Source organism: Neofelis nebulosa, chromosome 11 (genome assembly GCF_028018385.1).
Source record: "Neofelis nebulosa isolate mNeoNeb1 chromosome 11, mNeoNeb1.pri, whole genome shotgun sequence".
Classification (NCBI taxonomy): Eukaryota; Metazoa; Chordata; class Mammalia; order Carnivora; family Felidae; genus Neofelis; species Neofelis nebulosa.
In genome coordinates this window covers 17,349,918-17,368,820 of record NC_080792.1, presented here as the reverse complement: position 1 = coordinate 17,368,820, position 18,903 = coordinate 17,349,918, and the positions used below count along the sequence as shown (strand labels likewise).

Genomic DNA, 18,903 nt, shown 5'->3' with positions numbered 1-18,903 from the left:
CATTTAGTCTTATCTCCCACACGAAGGAAGGATACCCTTTTAGGACATCCTGACCCTGTGGGCCCTTTGTCCGTTTAGAGTCATTCATTTCTTTGTAAGACACTGTAGGGAGAAAGCCCTTTAATTTACATCACTCTTCTCTCTTTGTATAATAGGAGAGAATATTTGCCGTGGTAAATTTATGAGCACTGCCTGGCGCTCTCACGAGGCAGACGATTAACACGGGAGGTGCGCTAAGGAGGGGCACCTGGCTGGCTCAGCCGGTGCAGCATGCGACTCGATCCCAGGGTCGTGAGTTCAAGCCCCACTTTGGGTGTGGAGATGACCTAAAAATAAAATCTTAAAAAAAAACCAAAGTTGGGGGGATACCTGGGTGGCTCAGTTAGTTAAGCGTCCGGCTCTTGATTTTAGCTCAGGCATGATCTCACGGTTCATGGGATTGGACCTGTGTTGGGCTCTGCGTGACAGCACAGGGCCTGCTTGGGATTCTCTCTCCCCCTCGCTCTCTGCTCCTCCCCTGCTTTGACACATGCTTGCTCTCTCTCTCTCTCTCTCTCTCTCTCTCTTTCTCAAAATAAACAAAATGTTAAAAGTGAAAAAGAACCACTGGAAAATAACTATGGATGTGTTAATTAAGTCAGTGTGGTAATCACTTCACAATGTGTATGTATATTAAATTATCACATCGTACACCCTAAGTTTATACACATTTCATTCGTCAGGTGTACCTTCATAAAGGCGAAGAAAAAAAAAAAAAAGAATCACCGGGTTAACAAAAGCATGGGGATTTTAAAGCCCAAGAAAACCTAGGTTATTCTGGTTCTGCCATTTTGCAATGGAAAAACAATTAGTCTCAGAGGTTAAATACTATACTCAAGGTAATTTGGATGACTTTGCAAATAACTCCATTTTCTTCATTGTAACGTAGGTGTAATCAATATCTAACTCATATGGTTCTTGTGAGGGTTAGAGATCAAAACGCCTGGCACGTATAAAGCAGTCAGTAGTTTTTATTGTGACGGTGATACGTGTTCATTCAACAAATACGTGTTGAACACTCAACTGTTCTCACCATATGCCAGGCACTATTCCAGATGTTGGGTAAACTGGTGACGAAGACAAACGAGATCCTTATTGTCCTGAAGCTTCTGTTTCAGTAGGTGAGACAATGAAACAGGGATTTCAGTTGGTTCATGCAGTGAAGCCCACAAAGTGGGGTGAGTATAATAGAGAAGGTGGGGGTGGGGGATAGCTAGTTTAGAGACATTTCCCAGCGAAGCCAGAGACCCAGCAGGTGATGAGAAAGAAAGCGCCTGCCGTGAAGCAACAGGGGGCTGGAGGGGAAATCCAGCAGAGGACTAGTAAGTGGAAAGGTAGAAAATAGCTGGCTTCTGAAAAGAGGGGCTGGTGTGGCTGGAACCAGGAGAGTAGGAGGGGACGAGGTTAGAGGCATCGGTTTATGTAGGACCTTGAGACCATGATGAGGGGTTTGAATTTTATTCTAAGTACAGTATGAGGTCAGTTGAGGGTTTTAATCAGAGGAATGATATGGATTGATTTATGTTTTAAAAAGGCATTTTGGGGGCGCCCGGGTGGCTTAGCTGCCTAAGCGTCCGACTCTTGATTTTGGCTCGGGTCATGGCCTCGTTGTTTGTGGGTTCAAACCCTGCACCGGGCTCTGCGCTGATGGCACAGAACCTGCTTGGGATTCTGTGTCTCCCTCTCTCTGCTCCTCCCCTGCTCGTGCTCGCTCGCTCTCTCTCTCTCTCTCTCTCTCTCTCAAAATAAATAAAAATTAAAAATTTAAAAAAATAAATAAAAAATAAAATTGGGGGCGCCTGGGTGGCTCAGTCAGTTAGACGTCCGACTTCAGCCCAGGTCACGATCTCGCGGTCCGTGAGTTCGAGCCCCGCGTCGGGCTCTGGGCTGATGGCTCGGAGCCTGGAGCCTGCTTCCGATTCTGTGTCTCCCTCTCTCTCTGCCCCTCCCCTGTTCATGCTCTGTCTCAAAAATAAATAAACGTTAAAAAAAAAATTTTTTTAAAAGACATTTGGGCTGCTGGTTGGAAGCAAGGAAACCAGTCTACAGGCTCTAATAGGATTCCATCAGCATCTGATGGTGGCTTGGGTTACGATCATGGCGTTGAAGATGAGGAGATGTGGAAAAGCGCGACCGACAGGACTTGCAGAGAAATTACTTGCGAAGAATGAGGGGTTCGGGAGGACTGCTCTAAGTTTTCACCCTGAGGAGCCGGATGGAAGGGTCGGCTGGGATGGAAGACGGCAGGGCCTCATGGAGGAGTAGACCTTGTTCAAAAAGGATTTGGGACTCGTCAAGTTGGAGGTAGCTAGAAGACCCACATTTTAAAGCCCGTTTGGCCACAAGCCCTGTGTTTTTCCGATTTATATTTGTTCCCTTCTTTTGTTGTTACAACTTTTTTTTCTTTCTTATCACACATAAACCTTGAAAATCAGAATCTTTGTATCTTGAAGTTGTGACATAAGCCTTTCCTGGCCAAAGACTCACATTGGGAGTGTTAAATGCAGTGCTGTGAGTTGGCCGCCGAAGTGAGTGCATTCATCCCATTTTCTGTCTTCAACATGTATTTTCCAACCAACACATGAGACAGATTTCAGAAGAACTCTGTTCCTTCTTCCGTATGGTGCTAACATAAAGAATTAACGAATGGGAAAGTTCTCCCTTGGCAAAGGTTTCAAATTCTTTTTTGAGAGGATGTGCTCTCTTTACTAAAGATTTTCCAGGGTTTCTCCAGACCCTCAAATGTAATAATTGTGCGATCAATATTTATTTTGGATTTTGGTTTTATTTGGTATCTTTCTGGAATGCTTTTCACTTACCCATTTCACCTTATTTACTATTTTTGTTCTGGAAAGTTTAGTATCTTTGATGTGTTAAGACTGCTTTTATTTGGACTCACTCCTCTTCAGTTGTAATCTTGTTTTGTTCCTTTGGATTGGTGGGTTACAGAGGAAAAACCTACTGTTATCAGATCATATGCAGGATAGATGAGGAAAGAAAATAAAACTAGGTACAGAGAATTACATTTTACAAGTTTTTTTTTTTATTTAAACCCAAATTAGTTAACATATTTACAAATTTTAATGACCTTTCCTTCTTCCTTCCTAAAAGCCAGCTAACCCACTTTTCCGTATTATAACCTTGGCAAATGTAAAATTTCCTAACTTTGGTTTCTTTTGTATCGGTCATGTGTTGCTGCATAACAAATTACCCCCAAGTCCCAAGCTTAATACAATACAAGCAGCATTTATTACTTCACACAGTTTCTGAGAATAGGAACCTGGAAATGGCTTGGCTGGGTGGCCTTGGCTCCAGCTTCTGCCTCTGCTGAGGTGGGAGTCCAGCTGTTAGGCAGGGCTGCAGCCGTCTGGTTTGACTGGGGTTGGATAGTTCTCAGGTCGTTCACTTACAGGGCCTTCGGCAGGAGTCCCAGCTGTCTTTCCTTATCACTCGGGCCTCCCACCGGGCTGCCTGAGCATCCCCATGTCAGGGCAGCTGGCTTTCCCGGAAAGAGTAACTGAGAGGGAGGCGGCATGGAGGGCATAACATTATTGACTTAGGATCGTCTTTAAAGCTTTCCAAGTGTCGATGCTGAAAGTCCTTTCTCAGATAAGAAATGCCCGTATCCCATATTTCAGATTTATATCCTGCTGTTCTGTTTCCGTGCCTTTGTGTGTGCAGAATAGTTTCACTTTAATGCCAAGTCATAACATTAAATTCAGATGTCTTTTGGAGACGTTCTCAATGGCCAACACTCGTCTTATCGTAACAGTGCCCCTAACTCAGTTGAAGTGCCAGCCGTATGAGCGTTTCTGACCAGGTGTTTGACAAGCCAGCACTGAGAACTGCATCATGAGTGCTGTCTAGCAGACATCTGTTTAGAAGGTGCATCCTGATTCCAGAGGTGTTAGAATGCAGAAAAAAGTTTTCTAAGAATTGAAGAAACAGGGCAAACAGTTTTCTCCTCCAGTCATGGGAAGTACAGTAGATCAAAGTCTTCTGGGGATGAGTTTCTTTCCTCTTGGTTTTACAAAGCCTGGAGTTCACAGATGCCTAGTCTGATGGGGAAGGACACACGAACGGGCAGTTTGCAACTGGAATGAATGTGCAAGTTATTTCCACGATACTTTTTTCTTTTAATTTGGTTTCGGAAACATAAACAAGGAAAACCTCTCTACCGTAACTTAGTTAACTTTTTTTTTCTTTCCGTCTTCTTTTCTTTCTTCCTTTCTTTCTTTCTTCCTTCCTTCCTTCCTTCCTTTCTTTTTTTTTTTTTTTTTAAGGAATAAAGATCACCGTAAACCCAGAATCAAAGGCAGTCTTGGCTGGACAGTTTGTGAAACTGTGTTGCCGGGCAACTGGACATCCCTTTGTACAATATCAGTGGTTCAAAATGAATAAAGAGGTAACTTTTTAAATGTACTTTACTTTCTCAGTCATAAGAGAGAATGACAGTAAATTAATTAGCATCATTATCCTCAGCGTATGTTTTAGAATTTTGATCTGATAGACAAGGCTGTGTTATTACTGAAGTAGTGAAAAATCATCATTTTGCTAAGACAGTCCCAAAAATTGTCATGTTAAAAAAAGGTGAGCAATAATAAAATCAATTCTTTAGTCACTAAAAATTGTGGAAATTAGGAATCACTCGGAGCAACAACGTTAACAGACGGTAAATATTGCCAGTACATTCTAACATATCCATACAGAACTCCTTACAACGAATTATATTCCAGCCAAAGTCTCGCTTTTTTTCTTTTTCTTTCTTTCTTTTTTTTTTTGGAAAATAACTTTATTTTCTTTGAGGGTGTGGACAGATGTCTAGTCTCAGGACTTCTGGAATCGCTTCTTGCTGCCAGCAGCCTTCGCGACTTTGAGCACATCGAAGCACGGTCTTGCTCGAGGGCCGGCGCTGGCCCACTGTGACCGTGCTGCCCATCCGGATCCCCGAAGCAGGGGGACAGGTGCACGGGCGTGTTCTTGTGGCGTTTCTCGAAGCGCTCGTCCTTTCCCCTGCAGCGGAGGAGGTCTCGGTGGATGACAGCGGTCTTCGGCGTCTTCATCCCGGTCACCACACCAGGCAGAATCCACCCTCGGATGGAGACATCGGCTCTCAAGGGGCATTTCTTGTCAATACAGGGGCCCTCAGTGGCCTCCTTGGGCATCTTGAAACCCAGGCCGATGTTTTTATAGTTTCGTGGGAGCGTCTCCTTGCCAGTGTCTCCCATCAAGACCTTCCCTTCTTCTTTTGAAAGATGGTTGGCTGCTTCGGGTGGGCACACTCAGCCTGAGGGTCCGCCATCTTCCCAGCTGCCCGAAGAAAGGCAGCCGAAATCTTTAATTAAGATCTTTCAAAGGTGACATGGAAGGTTAATGGAATGTTATTTTAAACATTCCGTGTAACCATTACATCAAAAGATTTAGGCTATTGTGGTAGATTCTGAAGTAAAATTCAGGCTGGTGGAGGGGAACGTTTATTCCTCTTGTGGAAATATTGTCTCCCTGCACCACCCAATAAGGAATTTAAAATCACGTATTGGAATCCTTTTTTCCTTAAAAGTTCTTTGAGCTCTCTGCCACTGGGCTTTTCCCACCAGTCTGTCCGGCCCGTGCTGTGTCTCACTTTAGTGGGCCTCTCTCCTCTCTTTCCACCTCCCCTCACTCCCTTTCCTCCTAGATTGTACCTTGAAACTCCATATTCTTTTCACCCTGCTAGTCAAATAACTAAGCTTTCTTCCGAATTCAGTGCAAAGTCTACATTTGCAAACCCGAAACTAAGTTAAAGAGCCATTTTGAGATTATCATCTTTCCTTTAATGGGATCATTCTGTGCCTTAGAAGAAATCTGTGGTTTTTGTACCATTTTTAATTTCCATCCCTTACGCACAAGTAAGGTTAGAGCAGCCAGACTGTAGTGAGAGATCGCGTGTAGCCTCTGCTGTTAGGCCTCTGTTGGAACCCTGACTAGTTATTAGTCATGTGAATTGCTGTCATCCGCGGTTATGAGGATTTAATGGACAGGATGTTTCATACACTAGGCTTTCAAGAAATGGTAACTAAAGTTATTTTTAACAGGGCACCTGGTTGGCTCAGTCAGTTGAGCATCCAGCTTCAACCCAGGTCACGATCTCGCTGTTTCTGGGTTTGAGCCCCAAGTCAGGCTCCATGCTGACAGCTCAGAGCCTGGAGCCTGCTTCAGATTCTATGTCTCCCTCTCTCTCTGCCCCTCCCCTGCTCATGCTCTGTTTCTCTCTCTCTCTGAGAAATAAATATTTTTTAAAAATTTTTAATAAAAAATAAAAATAAAGTGATTTTTAACATTTTCTCAATTGCAAACTTGCTTTTATTTTAATAAATGCCTTCTGAAAGAGAAACAACATAAAACTTACAACATTAAGAATATCATTTGTAGGGGCGCCTGGGTAGCTCAGTCGGTTAAGCGTCTGACTTCGGCTCGGGTCATGATCTCATGATTCGTGAGTTCAAACCCCTCATTGGGCTCTCTGCTGTCGGCGCAAAGCCTGCTTGGGATCCTCTCCCTCTCTCTCTCTCTCTCTCTCTCTCTCTCTCTGTCCCTTCCCTGTCCTCTGTAAAATAAATAAACTTTAAAAAATATACATATATCATTTGTAAAATATGCCCTGGTTTGAGAAAGGTAAAAATGTAGGGGGTGGGGGCGCCTGGGTGGCTTGGTCGGTTAAGCGTCCAACTTCGGCTCAGGTCATGATCTCACAGTTTGTGAGTTCAAGCCCCACGTCGGGCTCTGTGCTGACAGCTCAGAGCCTGGAGCCTGTTTCGGATTCTGTGTCTCCCTCTCTCTGCTCCTCCCCTGTTCATGCTCTGTCTCTCTCTGTCTCAAAAATAAATAAACGTTAAAAAAAATTAAAAAAAAAATGTAGGGGGTGGGGAGTACTTCTTAGATTTGAAGAGTTATAATAGATTCTAAAGCCCTCACAAGTCGAGTTGTATTGAACCATTCTTTTTTAAATATCTTTTTTTAAAAAAACGTTTATTCATTTTTGAGAGACAGAGACAGAGCATGAGCAGGAGAGGGGCACAGAGAAAGAGGGAGACACAGACTCTGAAGCAGGCTCCAGGCTCCGAGCTGTCAGCCCAGAGCCGGACAGACGCAGGGCTGAACCCAGGAACCGTGAGATCATGACCTGAGCCGAAGTCAGCCGCTTAACCAACTGAGCCTCCCGGGCACCCCTTGTTGAACCATTCTTATGTTCATGAGGCTATTTTAAGAGCTATTCCTTTTTATTTTTATTCATTTGAGTTTTTTTATTCTGAGAGAGAAAGAGAGCATGCTCACACAAGCAGGGAGAGCGGGAGAGGGAGAATCCCAAGCAGGCTCCATCCACACTGTCAGCGCAGAGACCGATGCAGGGCTTGAACCCACAAACAGCGAGATCATGACCTGAGCCAAAATTAAGAGACATTTAACTGACCCAGCCACCCAGGAGCCCCTTACGAGCTGTTCATTTAACAGATACCTGATGAGCACCTGTTTCATGCCAGGCCAGGATCTCAGGCCATGATGATGAAGCACTGACACGCAGGGTCCTGCCCCCCCCCCCCCGCCCCCCCAGTGGGGAGAGACAGTGAACAAACAAGAGAGTTCTTTGAGCTCAGAACCGTGAGGAAAATAAACAGGGTGATATAAAGTGAGATGCACTGAAAGTCTTAAGCAGGAGAAGTAACATGATGGGATTTGCGTTTTTAAAACACAAGGCCCCTGCTTGGAGAGAAGCAAGAGGCCCAGTTAGCCGGCGCCCGAGCTGGCCTGGGCATGGTGGCAGCGTGGCTAGAATGAGGCCGTGCAGTGGGAGCAAAGCGCCCAGGCCAGGTTACTTTAGAGGCAGAGTTTAACCAGCCCCGATGGAAGAAAAAGGAAGGGAGATCAAGGATCACCCCTGGATTGGTGACTGAAGCATCTGGGGACGTGTTCTATACTGAGGTATTGAAGGTTGGGAGAGAAGTAGACTTAGGGAGAAAAAGCAAGGAAGTGGTTTTAGATGTGTTAAGTTCGAAATGCCTGTTAGACATCTGCATGAATCAGCTGGGCAGTTTGGATATCTGGAGACACATTGGAAGTTGATGTTACGGAAGAGGACCCAGTAAAGGGACTAAGAAGAAATCTGCAAGAGGGAAGGGAGGACATCCAGCAGAGAGGGATACGAAGCCTCAAGGGGAAAGTATTGTAGGAAGAAAGGGGCAGTTCGCATTCTCGGTGCTGCTGAGAGGAGGGGATGTGGGTTAAGGGAGGTTTGTTGGGGGTGTTTTTATTTATTTAAGATACAAAGTACTAGAGTAGGTTTTTGAGAGTGATGCGATAAAGAAACAGATGCTAAAGCACGGAGAAAATCGCCAGGAGCAAGGGAAGAGGCTGGGATTGGCAGAAGAGGAAGAGGTTTTCCTCTACCCTCTTAGGTTCAGCTTCTGGGTGCCTGTGAATTAACTGATGAAGTACAGATTAACAAGAGAAAAAGGTTTTTTTCCTATGGGAACTTACAAAGGAAGTAGCTCTGTGAATAAGCCAGCAGCTTACATACTTACTTGACAGGGAAAAGGGAGGAGGGAGAAAGACGCGTATGGGAAGAATGAGTGGGTTTCTCTAGGAAATGCAAAGAGGTTTCTAGAAGAAGAAACAGATAAGAAAGTTTGTGATAATATTTCTTCATGCGGGTGCAAGTGGTCTTTCATCATCACGGCCATAAAACTCTTCCTGGAGAGGGGATTTATGGTAGGTTTACTCTTAGTCTCCCTCCCGGATAAAGTCACCCTGAAGGAGGAACTTCCGGTAGCCTCATTTCCCGGAATTTTTTGCTTTTAGTCAGATAGGGGAGTCGCTGGGAAAGCCGCTTTCCGCAGTCTGCTCATCCCGGACGTCTTCAGCTTGAGCCAGTCTGCCTACCAAGCCTCGCCCCGGTGCCAAGCGCAGCCCGCCATCCCAGCTGTCAGATCTTCAGCAAAATGCCCTGGGCCTGGTGCAGGTTCTGAGGGGGTGGGAGTCGAATTCAGTTGGTTGGGGTTTGGACAGAGAGAGAGAGAGATGAACTTACTAAACTACGCTTGCAAGGAATCTAACGTAATGGAATGAGGTACACGACTCAGCTCCTTGGCAACGTGCTGGAGGTGGGTGGCCCTTACAGATTAATGAGTAAAGGGGAAAGAAACCTCAATGTGGTGACCAAAGGCCTGAGGGGAGAGCTTGGGAGACCCTTGGACGGCCATCCTTCTCATCACCGACATGCTTTCCGTAGCCCTTCTCCGCCCAGACCCTGAAAGAAGTGTAGTAGTTAAGGAGTCTGTCCTCTTACGGAATTTTGCAGATGAAAAAATAGGGTCTCAAGGTAAAAAAAAACAAACAAAAACTTGCTTATGTGTATTCACAGCTAATTTGGCCATAACTGAAATTAATAGCCAGGCCTAACTTTCTGTGTTACTTATACATTTCCCATTGTAGATTCTTTGAATACTGATGATTTGAACAGTTTCAAATGACAAAATAGACGATTTTCTGTTTGGGGAAGAACTATGGGAGAGAGCGTAACTTTCTGGTTAGTGCACTTGTAAAAGAGTGTGGATTTCTAAGACTTTAATCTTCAATTACTCAACATGTTGCTTGGTTGTTGTTGTTTTTTTTTAAGTAAAAAATATTTCAGGACTTGAGAAAAGATACGCTTTTCAAAGCTCCAAGGAAATCAACACATTTTTTGCCCAGCACACTTTATAAGGCGTGTTTTCATGAGTCATTCATTTACATTCTCTTACTGATTCTTTCACAGATTCCGAACGGAAATGCATCCGAACTAATTTTTAACACCGTGCACGTAAAAGATGCAGGCTTTTACGTCTGTCGAGTTAATAACAATTTCACCTTTGAATTCAGCCAGTGGTCACAGCTGGATGTTTGTGATGTCACAGAAGTAACAGGAAACCTCCAGGGTAAGTGATAAATTAAATTGAATACTGGAATGGGAATCGCCTTACTTTATTTCAGATGTTTAATTTCATAGCATCAAAAACAGTACCGGAAGCTCGCATGTGTACTTATCACCAATAGAAGATCACCAGTTGCTAAGATTTTATCTCCTGTGCTTTGATTCCTTCTCGGTGAAGGTTGACATGTATACGCATATATACGTATATGTAGATGCCTTAAGATGACCTGGAACCTCAGACTGGCCCTGGTGCTGACCTCTGGGAATTTCCTTCTCTTTCTTTCTCCACTGTATATTTTTCTCCCAAACACTCATATTACTCTGAACATACTGTGTTGTGGAATAAAAGCTCTAGAGTCGATGTGGACATGAAAGGGCACATATCGTTCACTGCAGTAAAGTGTTTCAATCAGACTGTTTTTCTAGTCCTTGTCATCTATCTACTTAGTCCAGTAACTGGTATTGATTTAAAAACTCAGTCTGTTCTAAAGAGTCGCCCGTCAGATGTTATTTTTCTTATTCACACTCACAGTCAAGAGCCATATTCTTTGTCATTTTGCCAGACCAAAAGAATAGGTGGGAAACAGACTTTGTTACCAGTCTGTCTTCCATTCTTCTGTCTCAATGTAGCTTTTCCTATACCTGAATAAACAATGTCTAAAAATAGTCATGATGAAGACAACTATTTTTGTCTTTCTTGAATATTTCTGTGCATGTAATGAACTTTAATATGTTTATAAGTGAAATCCTCTGCATGCAGAGGACATTTGAGTCTAGCATGAAGCATGTATGTATGATTTACATGGTGGGATTTTACATTCTTACGTAAGCATGAGACAAAGGCAGTGTGATGGAAAGCCAGACGCTGGCCATGCTGTCTGTTACGCTGTATGTGTTGTGTAGAACAAAAAGCATTGAACAGAGTAAAAGGTGATGTGTGTATATGAGAAAATTAATTATATGATATCATCCCAGTACATTCTTTTGTACATTTTCGTCCTGTTTACTTTCTCTTTGTTGATAAGAGGATGTGAACTGTAGAGTTTCCAGCCAGTTCCCCGTATTAGAGAAGAACTAAAAAGAGAATATAAAAGAAAATAAGAGAAAGAACACTGGTGAATTAAGGTGTCAAAAAAATAAAATAGCCTCGCTGGCCTTATTTGTGAAGCCTAATTGCTTTTAGCATATAGAGGTATTTTTTCACATTTTCTTTGTATCAAATTTGTATTAAACCTAAATATCTTTCTCGATGGCGGTGTTTGTGACTGAGCCAGTAGACTCCCACGGTGTGCTTTTTTGGGTTCTGCCCCTCCCCCTGATTTTGTCAGAGTCTTCACCTTTCTTGAATTAAACTGTTTTAGAAAAATGAAAAAAAATAAAGTTAAGTACATGAAATCCTATTCATTCAGCAAAGACTGATCACCTGCCGTGTGTGAGACACCAACTTTCAGGACAGAGACTTGGGGCTGTGTTAACACTGGTAAGACCTCCTTCCTCGAGGACCTTAGACCAACACGAGCGTTCAATAAATAACGCTCTCTAGTGTCTACCTCAGGAAAAAATGCTAGTGATAGTCCATTCATATTTATTCCATGCTGATAACAAAACCCCTCCTTTTAATAAGCTAAACAGTAGAATGTAGCACTTTCTGTTTGAAATATGAATATCACTCAAGGTGTTAATAAGTCATTTGCCCCCACCAAAAAGATTCTGTGGCCAAACACATGTGAAAACCACTTGAACGATTTTCCCTTCTTGAATACACAAAGCATACTAATGACTAAAGCTCTGAGAAGTCCTGCAATAAAAAATCTGTGTAACTGTATTTAACCCAGAATTTTCCAAACTTACTTGTCTACAGCATCCTGTTTTTTCTAGTTTTTTAAAAAGTTTTTATTTATTTTTGAGAGGGAGACCGAGAGAGAGCAGGGGAGGGGCAGAGAGAGAGAGGAACAGAGAGAGAATCCCAAGCAGGCTTCGCAGTGTCAGTACAGAGCCCGATGCGGGACTCAAACTCACAGACTGTGAGGTCATGACCTGAGCCGAAACCAAGAGTTGGGCGCTTAACCCGCTGAGCCACCCCGGCACCCCTCTACAGCATCCTTTTATCCACAGAACATCTCTTAGTGTTTCTAGAAGTGCCACAGTTTTATGAAACAGAGTTTGGGGAGAGGCTAGTAAGGGTTACAAAAAAATTAACTTGAAAACACTTTTTTTTTTTTTTTCCAGTTAAAGGGAAAAAAGTATTGTTAAGAGATTTTATTATGTCCTGGAGATTTTATTTATGTTCAGTGATATTTTTCTTTTAATTTCAGGGAGTTTGGATGGCATCTCTGAATCCAAGTTGCAAATCTGCGTTGAACCAAGGTCCCAAAAGCTGATGCCTGGCAGCACATTGCTTTTACAGTGTGTGGCTGTTGGAAGCCCTATTCCTCACTACCAGTGGTTCAAAAATGAGTCACCATTAATACATGAGACAAAAAAGCTATACATGGTAGGAAGTTGGTTATTTGCATATTTTGTGTGTTGATATAGAAAATAAATAGTATAATTAAAAATTAAGACAGACATAAAAATTCATATCCTTTGGGGAGTTTTCACGTTTTCCTTGTTTTCTTTTCAAGTCCCTTGTTGTTCAATATTAACTGATTCTTCTATTTTTAAAAGTACGGGAACATAACGCTAGCCCACATCTAAGGGCTTATACTAAAATGTCAGATAGTATTGCGCCTAACTCACCATTATTAGAGTCACTAATATTTGCCTGCTAATATTTAACCTCATAAATGGAAATGATGTAAGACTATCTAAAGTCCTCTGAGATGTTATAGGTTTTTTTTCCTGACTTCAAAATAACTTTTTCTCCAAGCCAATTTAGATTAAAATTGAAAAGGAAATGTGTGTGTGTTCTGATATTGAAAATAGGTGCCTTATGTGGATCTGGAACACCAAGGGACCTACTGGTGTCACGTATATAACGATCGAGACAGTCAAGATAGCAAGAAGGTAGAAGTCATCATAGGTAAGCAGTCTTACTCAGTGTTCTCACGAATGGAGTACAAAACAAATTATTTAAAATGAAACATGTAAGCCCCGGAAATTCTACTTTCTACCTCATTCTATTTAATGGTGTGTTAAGTCTCAGGAGTTACGTTGTTTATACAGAAATGCGAGAGAATACTTACTTCACAATCATAAACGTTTGCGGGGAAAAAAGTATTCTTTAACAACTTTAGTTATCAAAATCTTGATTTAAGTGGGCAGAGAGTCTCAATAGCACGCCTTTTTAAAACGGAGCACTACAGACCTAGAAAGGAAAGAATGATTACCAACCAACAATCCACATTATGAAGTTCGTAATTTGGGAGTTGTTCTGTTCAGGCTTACTGCATTTATAGTGAGGTCGTCCACAGTAGGCGATGTCGATGCACATGTTGGTTTCCCAACATATTTGTATGATATTTATTTCTCTGTTTACCTGATGGCTGCCCTTCCTGAGAGCATGAATTACACTGTATTCACATTTGTTTTCTCTGGAACAAGGAAGAACAGATGCAGTGGAGTGCACTGAAGGTAGCGTAATCCTTTGGTTTGAACCCGAATACCCTGCATGCTGGTTCCTCTGGGGAGCGGTGGAGTGCTCTGTCTAGCCTGCTGAGTGCAGCGATGGAAAAAATACTAGCTATAAGAAAGAGATTTCGCTGAACGATACTGTATCTCAGTGTTAAGGTTCGTAAATTGCCAGCGACACTGTCAAGTGGACACACGTAACTAATTTCCAGTTGACCTTCTACCGTAGCGTTCCTGCACATCTTCTGAATAGGAAATACTTGCAGTTAATTTTTAATGTTAAGTTTTACGTATAGAGTCTGTTAAAGAGACGGATGGCTGTACTATCATGGATAACCATTTGGATGATCGCAGCCATCCTTTTAGCCACGGCTGCGTGCTGCTCTGATGCGGACGTGCTTTCCGCGAGAGGTTCCCGCGAGAGTTTCAGGACAGGCAGTTTCTTGTGGAGCACATGTTTTGTCCGGTATCTGATATTTGTTTCAATGTAAACAATTTTACGAATGAAGATCCATTTTTAAAGCTACAAGTCTATAGATGAATCCACTGTGTCCTCTTTGTCATAGTGTATAAAGAGAACCGGACAAGAATTCAACATAAGCTTTTAAGTTGTTTTAATTCTGTGAAGCATTGCGTATAAGTTCTAATGAGTAAATTGGAATACTTAAGTTACCTCCTTCCCTTAGTATATCACATTGTTTCACGAAATTCGATTTGTAGATAGCAAAGTATTTTTTCAATTCCTGCTTTACACTTTTACTTAACCTTGGGCTCCACGCGGGTAAAGTAAAAAAAAAAAAAAAAAAATGATGTTAAATCTTCTGGTTCCTGGATTTTCCTGTCTTTCATTTCTCTGTGGTGTCACATTGAAGTGCCGTAATTACTGGTCTTGTCCTAAAGCATCCTTTTGACCAAGAACTCTCTAGCATAAAGGGATCCCAGTCCTGTTGTCCACAGGGGCCTTACATGAGAGAAGTTCTGTGAAGAAATCCTAACAAACTCGTCCTCCTCCTCTTACTCCTTTTTTGCCCGGTTGCATGATTTTCTCCACCTTCCTAACGTTGGATATCTCTAAGAACTAACATACACACTAGCACTGCTGTTTGGCTTTAGGGCAATGCATGGAAGTCACCGTCCTGCTGGGGTGCTGCTATGGGGTGCCTGTATGATTCTCTGTGGTTTTCACAATGGCAAACATTATTAAATTCTGATTTTCACACAAATCCTCTCAGCACGCTTGGAGATGAAGATCCAACTATGCAACTACTTCAGGAATTTCCAATGGAAAAATTAGATCCACCTTTTCTGTCTCAAAGAGCGTAAAAGTTGAGATGTTTTCTAACTGGCAGATTGACACATACCATTAACAGTGTCCCACTTCGTATCTTTTTTGGTTTTTTTAGCCTGCAGAATATGATGTTACCTATTTCATTTTATGTATTTTGTTAAAGATACTTCATCAGGACAAAAGTGGGGATTGAATAGGTGAAGCTTGGGATTTTTTTTTTTTTTTTCAACATTTATTTTTGAGAGACAGAGAGAGACAGAGCATGAGTCCAGGGCAGAGAGAGAGGGAGACGCAGAATCCAAAGCAGGCTCCAGGCTCCGAGCTGTCAGCACAGAGCCCGACCCGGGGCTTGGACTCACAAAACATGAGATCATGATCTGAGCCAAAGTCGGACACTTAATCGACTGAGCCACCCAGGCGCCCCAAAGCTCAGGATTTTCTCTAGGGCCGTGAAACTATTGTGTATGCCCATCGTAATGGTGAATACTTGCATGCAAGTTTTTAAAACCATTTAGTAGGAGGCCAGAGGAGGGGGAATCCCTGGATGGAATGCAGAATGTAACCAAAGAATCTAAATGTATTACAAACGTAAAGCGAAGAGGGGATGGAAGAACAAGATGCTGACCCAAGTAACTAGAAATGAATGACGTCTGTAAGAGAAGAAGCAAGAGAAATTGTAGAGAGCTGTGTACAATTGATGCAGTGATTATTGATGATACTCTTTAGTTGATTTTACACCACAGAGAAGAATAAGTTCCTTCATGACATGAACAATGTAACATTTATAGTTTATTGTTCATGTTAATTGGCATCTTCATAAGATTTACAAAGGAGAAACAGATGGCTGTAATGTCATGGGTATTTGCTTAGATGATTTTATCTGTCCTTTAGGCAGAGAGTGCAGGTTAATAATTCTGAAACTACTGTACCTCCAAAACACATTACATTGGTCTAACCATGAGAAAAGCATCAACTAATTCAAACTGAGAGAGGTGCTACAAAGCACCTCACCAGTAATCTTCACAACTGTCAAGGCCATCGAATCAAGGAAAGGCTCAGGAACTGCCACAACAAAGAACCCAGAGGGGCATCAGAAAATGTAATGTGGGGGGGCGCCTGGGTGGCTCAGTCGGTTAAGCGTCCGACTTCGGCTCAGGTCATGATCTCACGGTCCGTGAGTTCGAGCCCCGCGTCGGGCTCTGTGCTGACAGCTCGGAGCCTGGAGCCTGTTTCAGATTCTGTGTCTCCCTCTCTCTGACCCTCCCCCGTTCATGCTCTGTCTCTCTCTGTCTCAAAAATAAATAAACGTTAAAAAAAATTAAAAAAAAAAAAGAAAAAAAAAAAAGAAAATGTAATGTGGTGTCCTGAATGGGGTCCTGGAAAAAAAAAAGAGAGAGAGAGAGAGAGAGAGAGAGAGAGAGAATATTAGTGGTTTGTTAGTTGTGACAGATACACCTTACTAAACACAAGACGTTAAAATAGGGAAACTCGTGTTTACAGGAACTCTCTTTACTCTCTTCACATTAGTTCTGTAAACCTCAAACTGTTGGACAAGTAAGAGTTTTTTAAAAAAGAGGGGCGCCTGGGTGGCGCAGTCGGTTGAGCGTCCGACTTCAGCCAGGTCACGATCTCGCGGTCTGTGAGTTCGAGCCCCGCGTCAGGCTCTGGGCTGATGGCTCGGAGCCTGGAGCCTGTTTCCGATTCTGTGTCTCCCTCTCTCTTTGCCCCTCCCCCGTTCATGCTCAGTCTCTCTCTGTCCCAAAAATAAATTAAAAAAAACGTTGAAAAAAAAAAAAAATTTAAAGAGTTTTTTAAAAAAGAAAAAATCATTTGAGATTGTTTCTTAGTTTCAGGAAGTTTACAGTTGAGGCCACAGACCTATCCCTTGACTCTTTTTTGTCCCAAAGGCCAGAATAGCTAAGCTAAAACTCTGAACACATCATGAAGGAGTCTGTTCAGCTTTTTGCCATTCAGGGAGCACAGTCATGACTTTGAAGTCCTCGCTGACCCCAGCAGCCTTTCTCCGTGTTCACTGCTTGCGCGCCTCCTCTTGGAAGGTGTTTGGAAAGTTCTAAACTGAACATGCCTGAATAGCTTGAAGCCTACCTCTTTGATTGGTCTGACTGTTTGTGCCACGTGGGCAGTTTGATTATTTAAAACTAATCTATTTTCTCTTACTTCATTTTAGATGAATTAAATAATCTTGGATGCCCTGGTGAGTAATATAAATGTAAAATGTTAACTTGAACGTAACAACTTAAAGGTACTGTAGATATTCTTTGGCCACAGTGGTACTACTAAACTTTTTTCTTTACTAAAGTAATACAATGGAGGATTGAAATTGGTACTTCTATGAAGTATAATTTCATGCAAGCGGAAGTATTGAAAATATTCTAGATTACAAGACCGTAGAGACAGAAGCATGCTGCAGCCACAGAAAATATCAATGTATATTTTTATCATTGTGTACATGACTCTGTGGCCTAAAAAGGCAGTTACAGGGGGAAGCGTGTGATCTTTAATTTGAAAGGCAAGAAACGGTCTGTGAAAGAATGACGGGGGTAACGTTTCCGAACTTGCCAGACTCCTGGGACCTAGTTCAGAGTTGCTCAATCATAGAACACACCTGAGCTCGTCGGGTGGCTTGTCTTTCTCGGAAGCAAAAGCCGTGTGCGTGAGGATCACTGGTGCTGTACAGAGATACAGGCGGTCGTTGACCATGAAGAGACTGACAGCAGAAGTTTCCGTCACCCTGGCCACTTCTGACCAGACCAGATGTCTGAACAAGCGAAGCTGACGGGAAAGCCTTAGCTGTGGTGACACACATAGTAATGCTGAGGACCACGTCAAGACAGGGGACGTCAGCATGGGCCTGAAATCCTGAAAGGCAGTGATGGAGCCTGTGAAAGTATCTGGAAATGAAACCTTACACAAACAGCTGAAGGAGGCAACTACATCATTGAATATTTACAGCGATCCCTCTTACTTCTCGGCAGGTCATTTCTCATTATTTTAGCACCATAACTAGCCTGCTTAGTTTCGTGCCCATATTTGACTAGTCAGCGTCTGCCATTGTGAGCAGTGACAGGGCTGTGCCCCCTACGCAGATGCAAATTAGACAGACCGGGTCGCCTCCCTTACGGGGGTGCTGTCCTGCTGAGGAGTCTCGTGGGACTGTGCTTCAGACTCCAGACCCACACCGAATGAGGCCTTTCCCTAAATTGGCCTCTTATTTCTTACCGTTCAGTGAACATCGTGAAAAGTTAATTTGGGAAAACTTTTATGAGAAACCGCTGCTAAGCCTCGGAGATTTTCCTGGCCCCCTCTTTCATTGTATCCTGATTCCTCAAGAATCAAAAGATGCCCCCCAAAGTGAGGTTTTGAAAAAGAGGACGTTTAAAAACTTGTAACAGCCTCCGGCGTTTTATATATGCTGTTAAAAACGCAAACAGAGGGGCGCCTGGGTGGCTCAGTCGGTTAAGTGTCCGACTTCGGCTCGGGTCATGATCTCGCGGTCCGTGAGTTCGAGCCCCGCGTCGGGCTCTGTGCTGACAGCTCAGAGCCTGGAGCCTGTTTCAGATTCTGTGTCTCCCTCTTTCTCTGACCCTCCCCCGTTCATGCTCTGTCTCTCTCTGTCTCAAAAATAAATAAAAACGTTAAAAAATAAATAAATAAATAAATAAATAAATAAAAATTAAAAAACGCAAACTGAGTTACCCTGTGTTGCGGTAGACACATCGCTGACTCCGCCCCATCTTTCCCTGTGGCTTCTCCCGCGTGGTCCTGGGCGTGGGAGGTATTTGGCTCTAGGTATACAGATGGCGGAAAGCGCGGATTATGGAACGAGGCTGACTGGCTCAGTTCCTTTGAGCCAGCTGCTTCATCTCCCTGTGCTCGGATTCCTTATTTATGTGACAGTGGAAAGATACACCTCCGAGACGAGTTGAGGTTTATTTGAATCCGTTACATTTAAAGCACGCAGAACAGGACCCGGCAGACGTTCAGAAACCGTTCGGCGCTTCTGCCGGTGCCTGGTGCCGCCACCCGCCGTCTTCAGACT

General features: G+C 43.0%; 1 protein-coding gene and 1 pseudogene across 3 annotated transcripts in view; one reads left to right on the top strand and one right to left on the bottom strand.

Moving 5' to 3' along the window:
• Positions 1-18,903, top strand: part of MALT1 (MALT1 paracaspase) — a 62,253-nt gene that overhangs the window by 16,565 nt on the left and 26,785 nt on the right. The window contains exons 3-8 of one of the 3 annotated variants that reach the window (XM_058691947.1): positions 4,323-4,444; positions 9,830-9,989; positions 12,301-12,479; positions 12,911-13,007; positions 13,529-13,558; positions 17,032-17,058. In XM_058691947.1, the coding sequence (XP_058547930.1) occupies positions 4,323-4,444; positions 9,830-9,989; positions 12,301-12,479; positions 12,911-13,007; positions 13,529-13,558; positions 17,032-17,058 (615 nt within the window). The remainder of the gene's footprint in view (positions 1-4,322; positions 4,445-9,829; positions 9,990-12,300; positions 12,480-12,910; positions 13,008-13,528; positions 13,559-17,031; positions 17,059-18,903) is intronic. The other 2 variants (XM_058691948.1, XM_058691949.1) reach the window with 2 other exon arrangements.
• On the bottom strand, positions 4,867-5,341 carry LOC131489824 (small ribosomal subunit protein uS17-like; annotated as a pseudogene).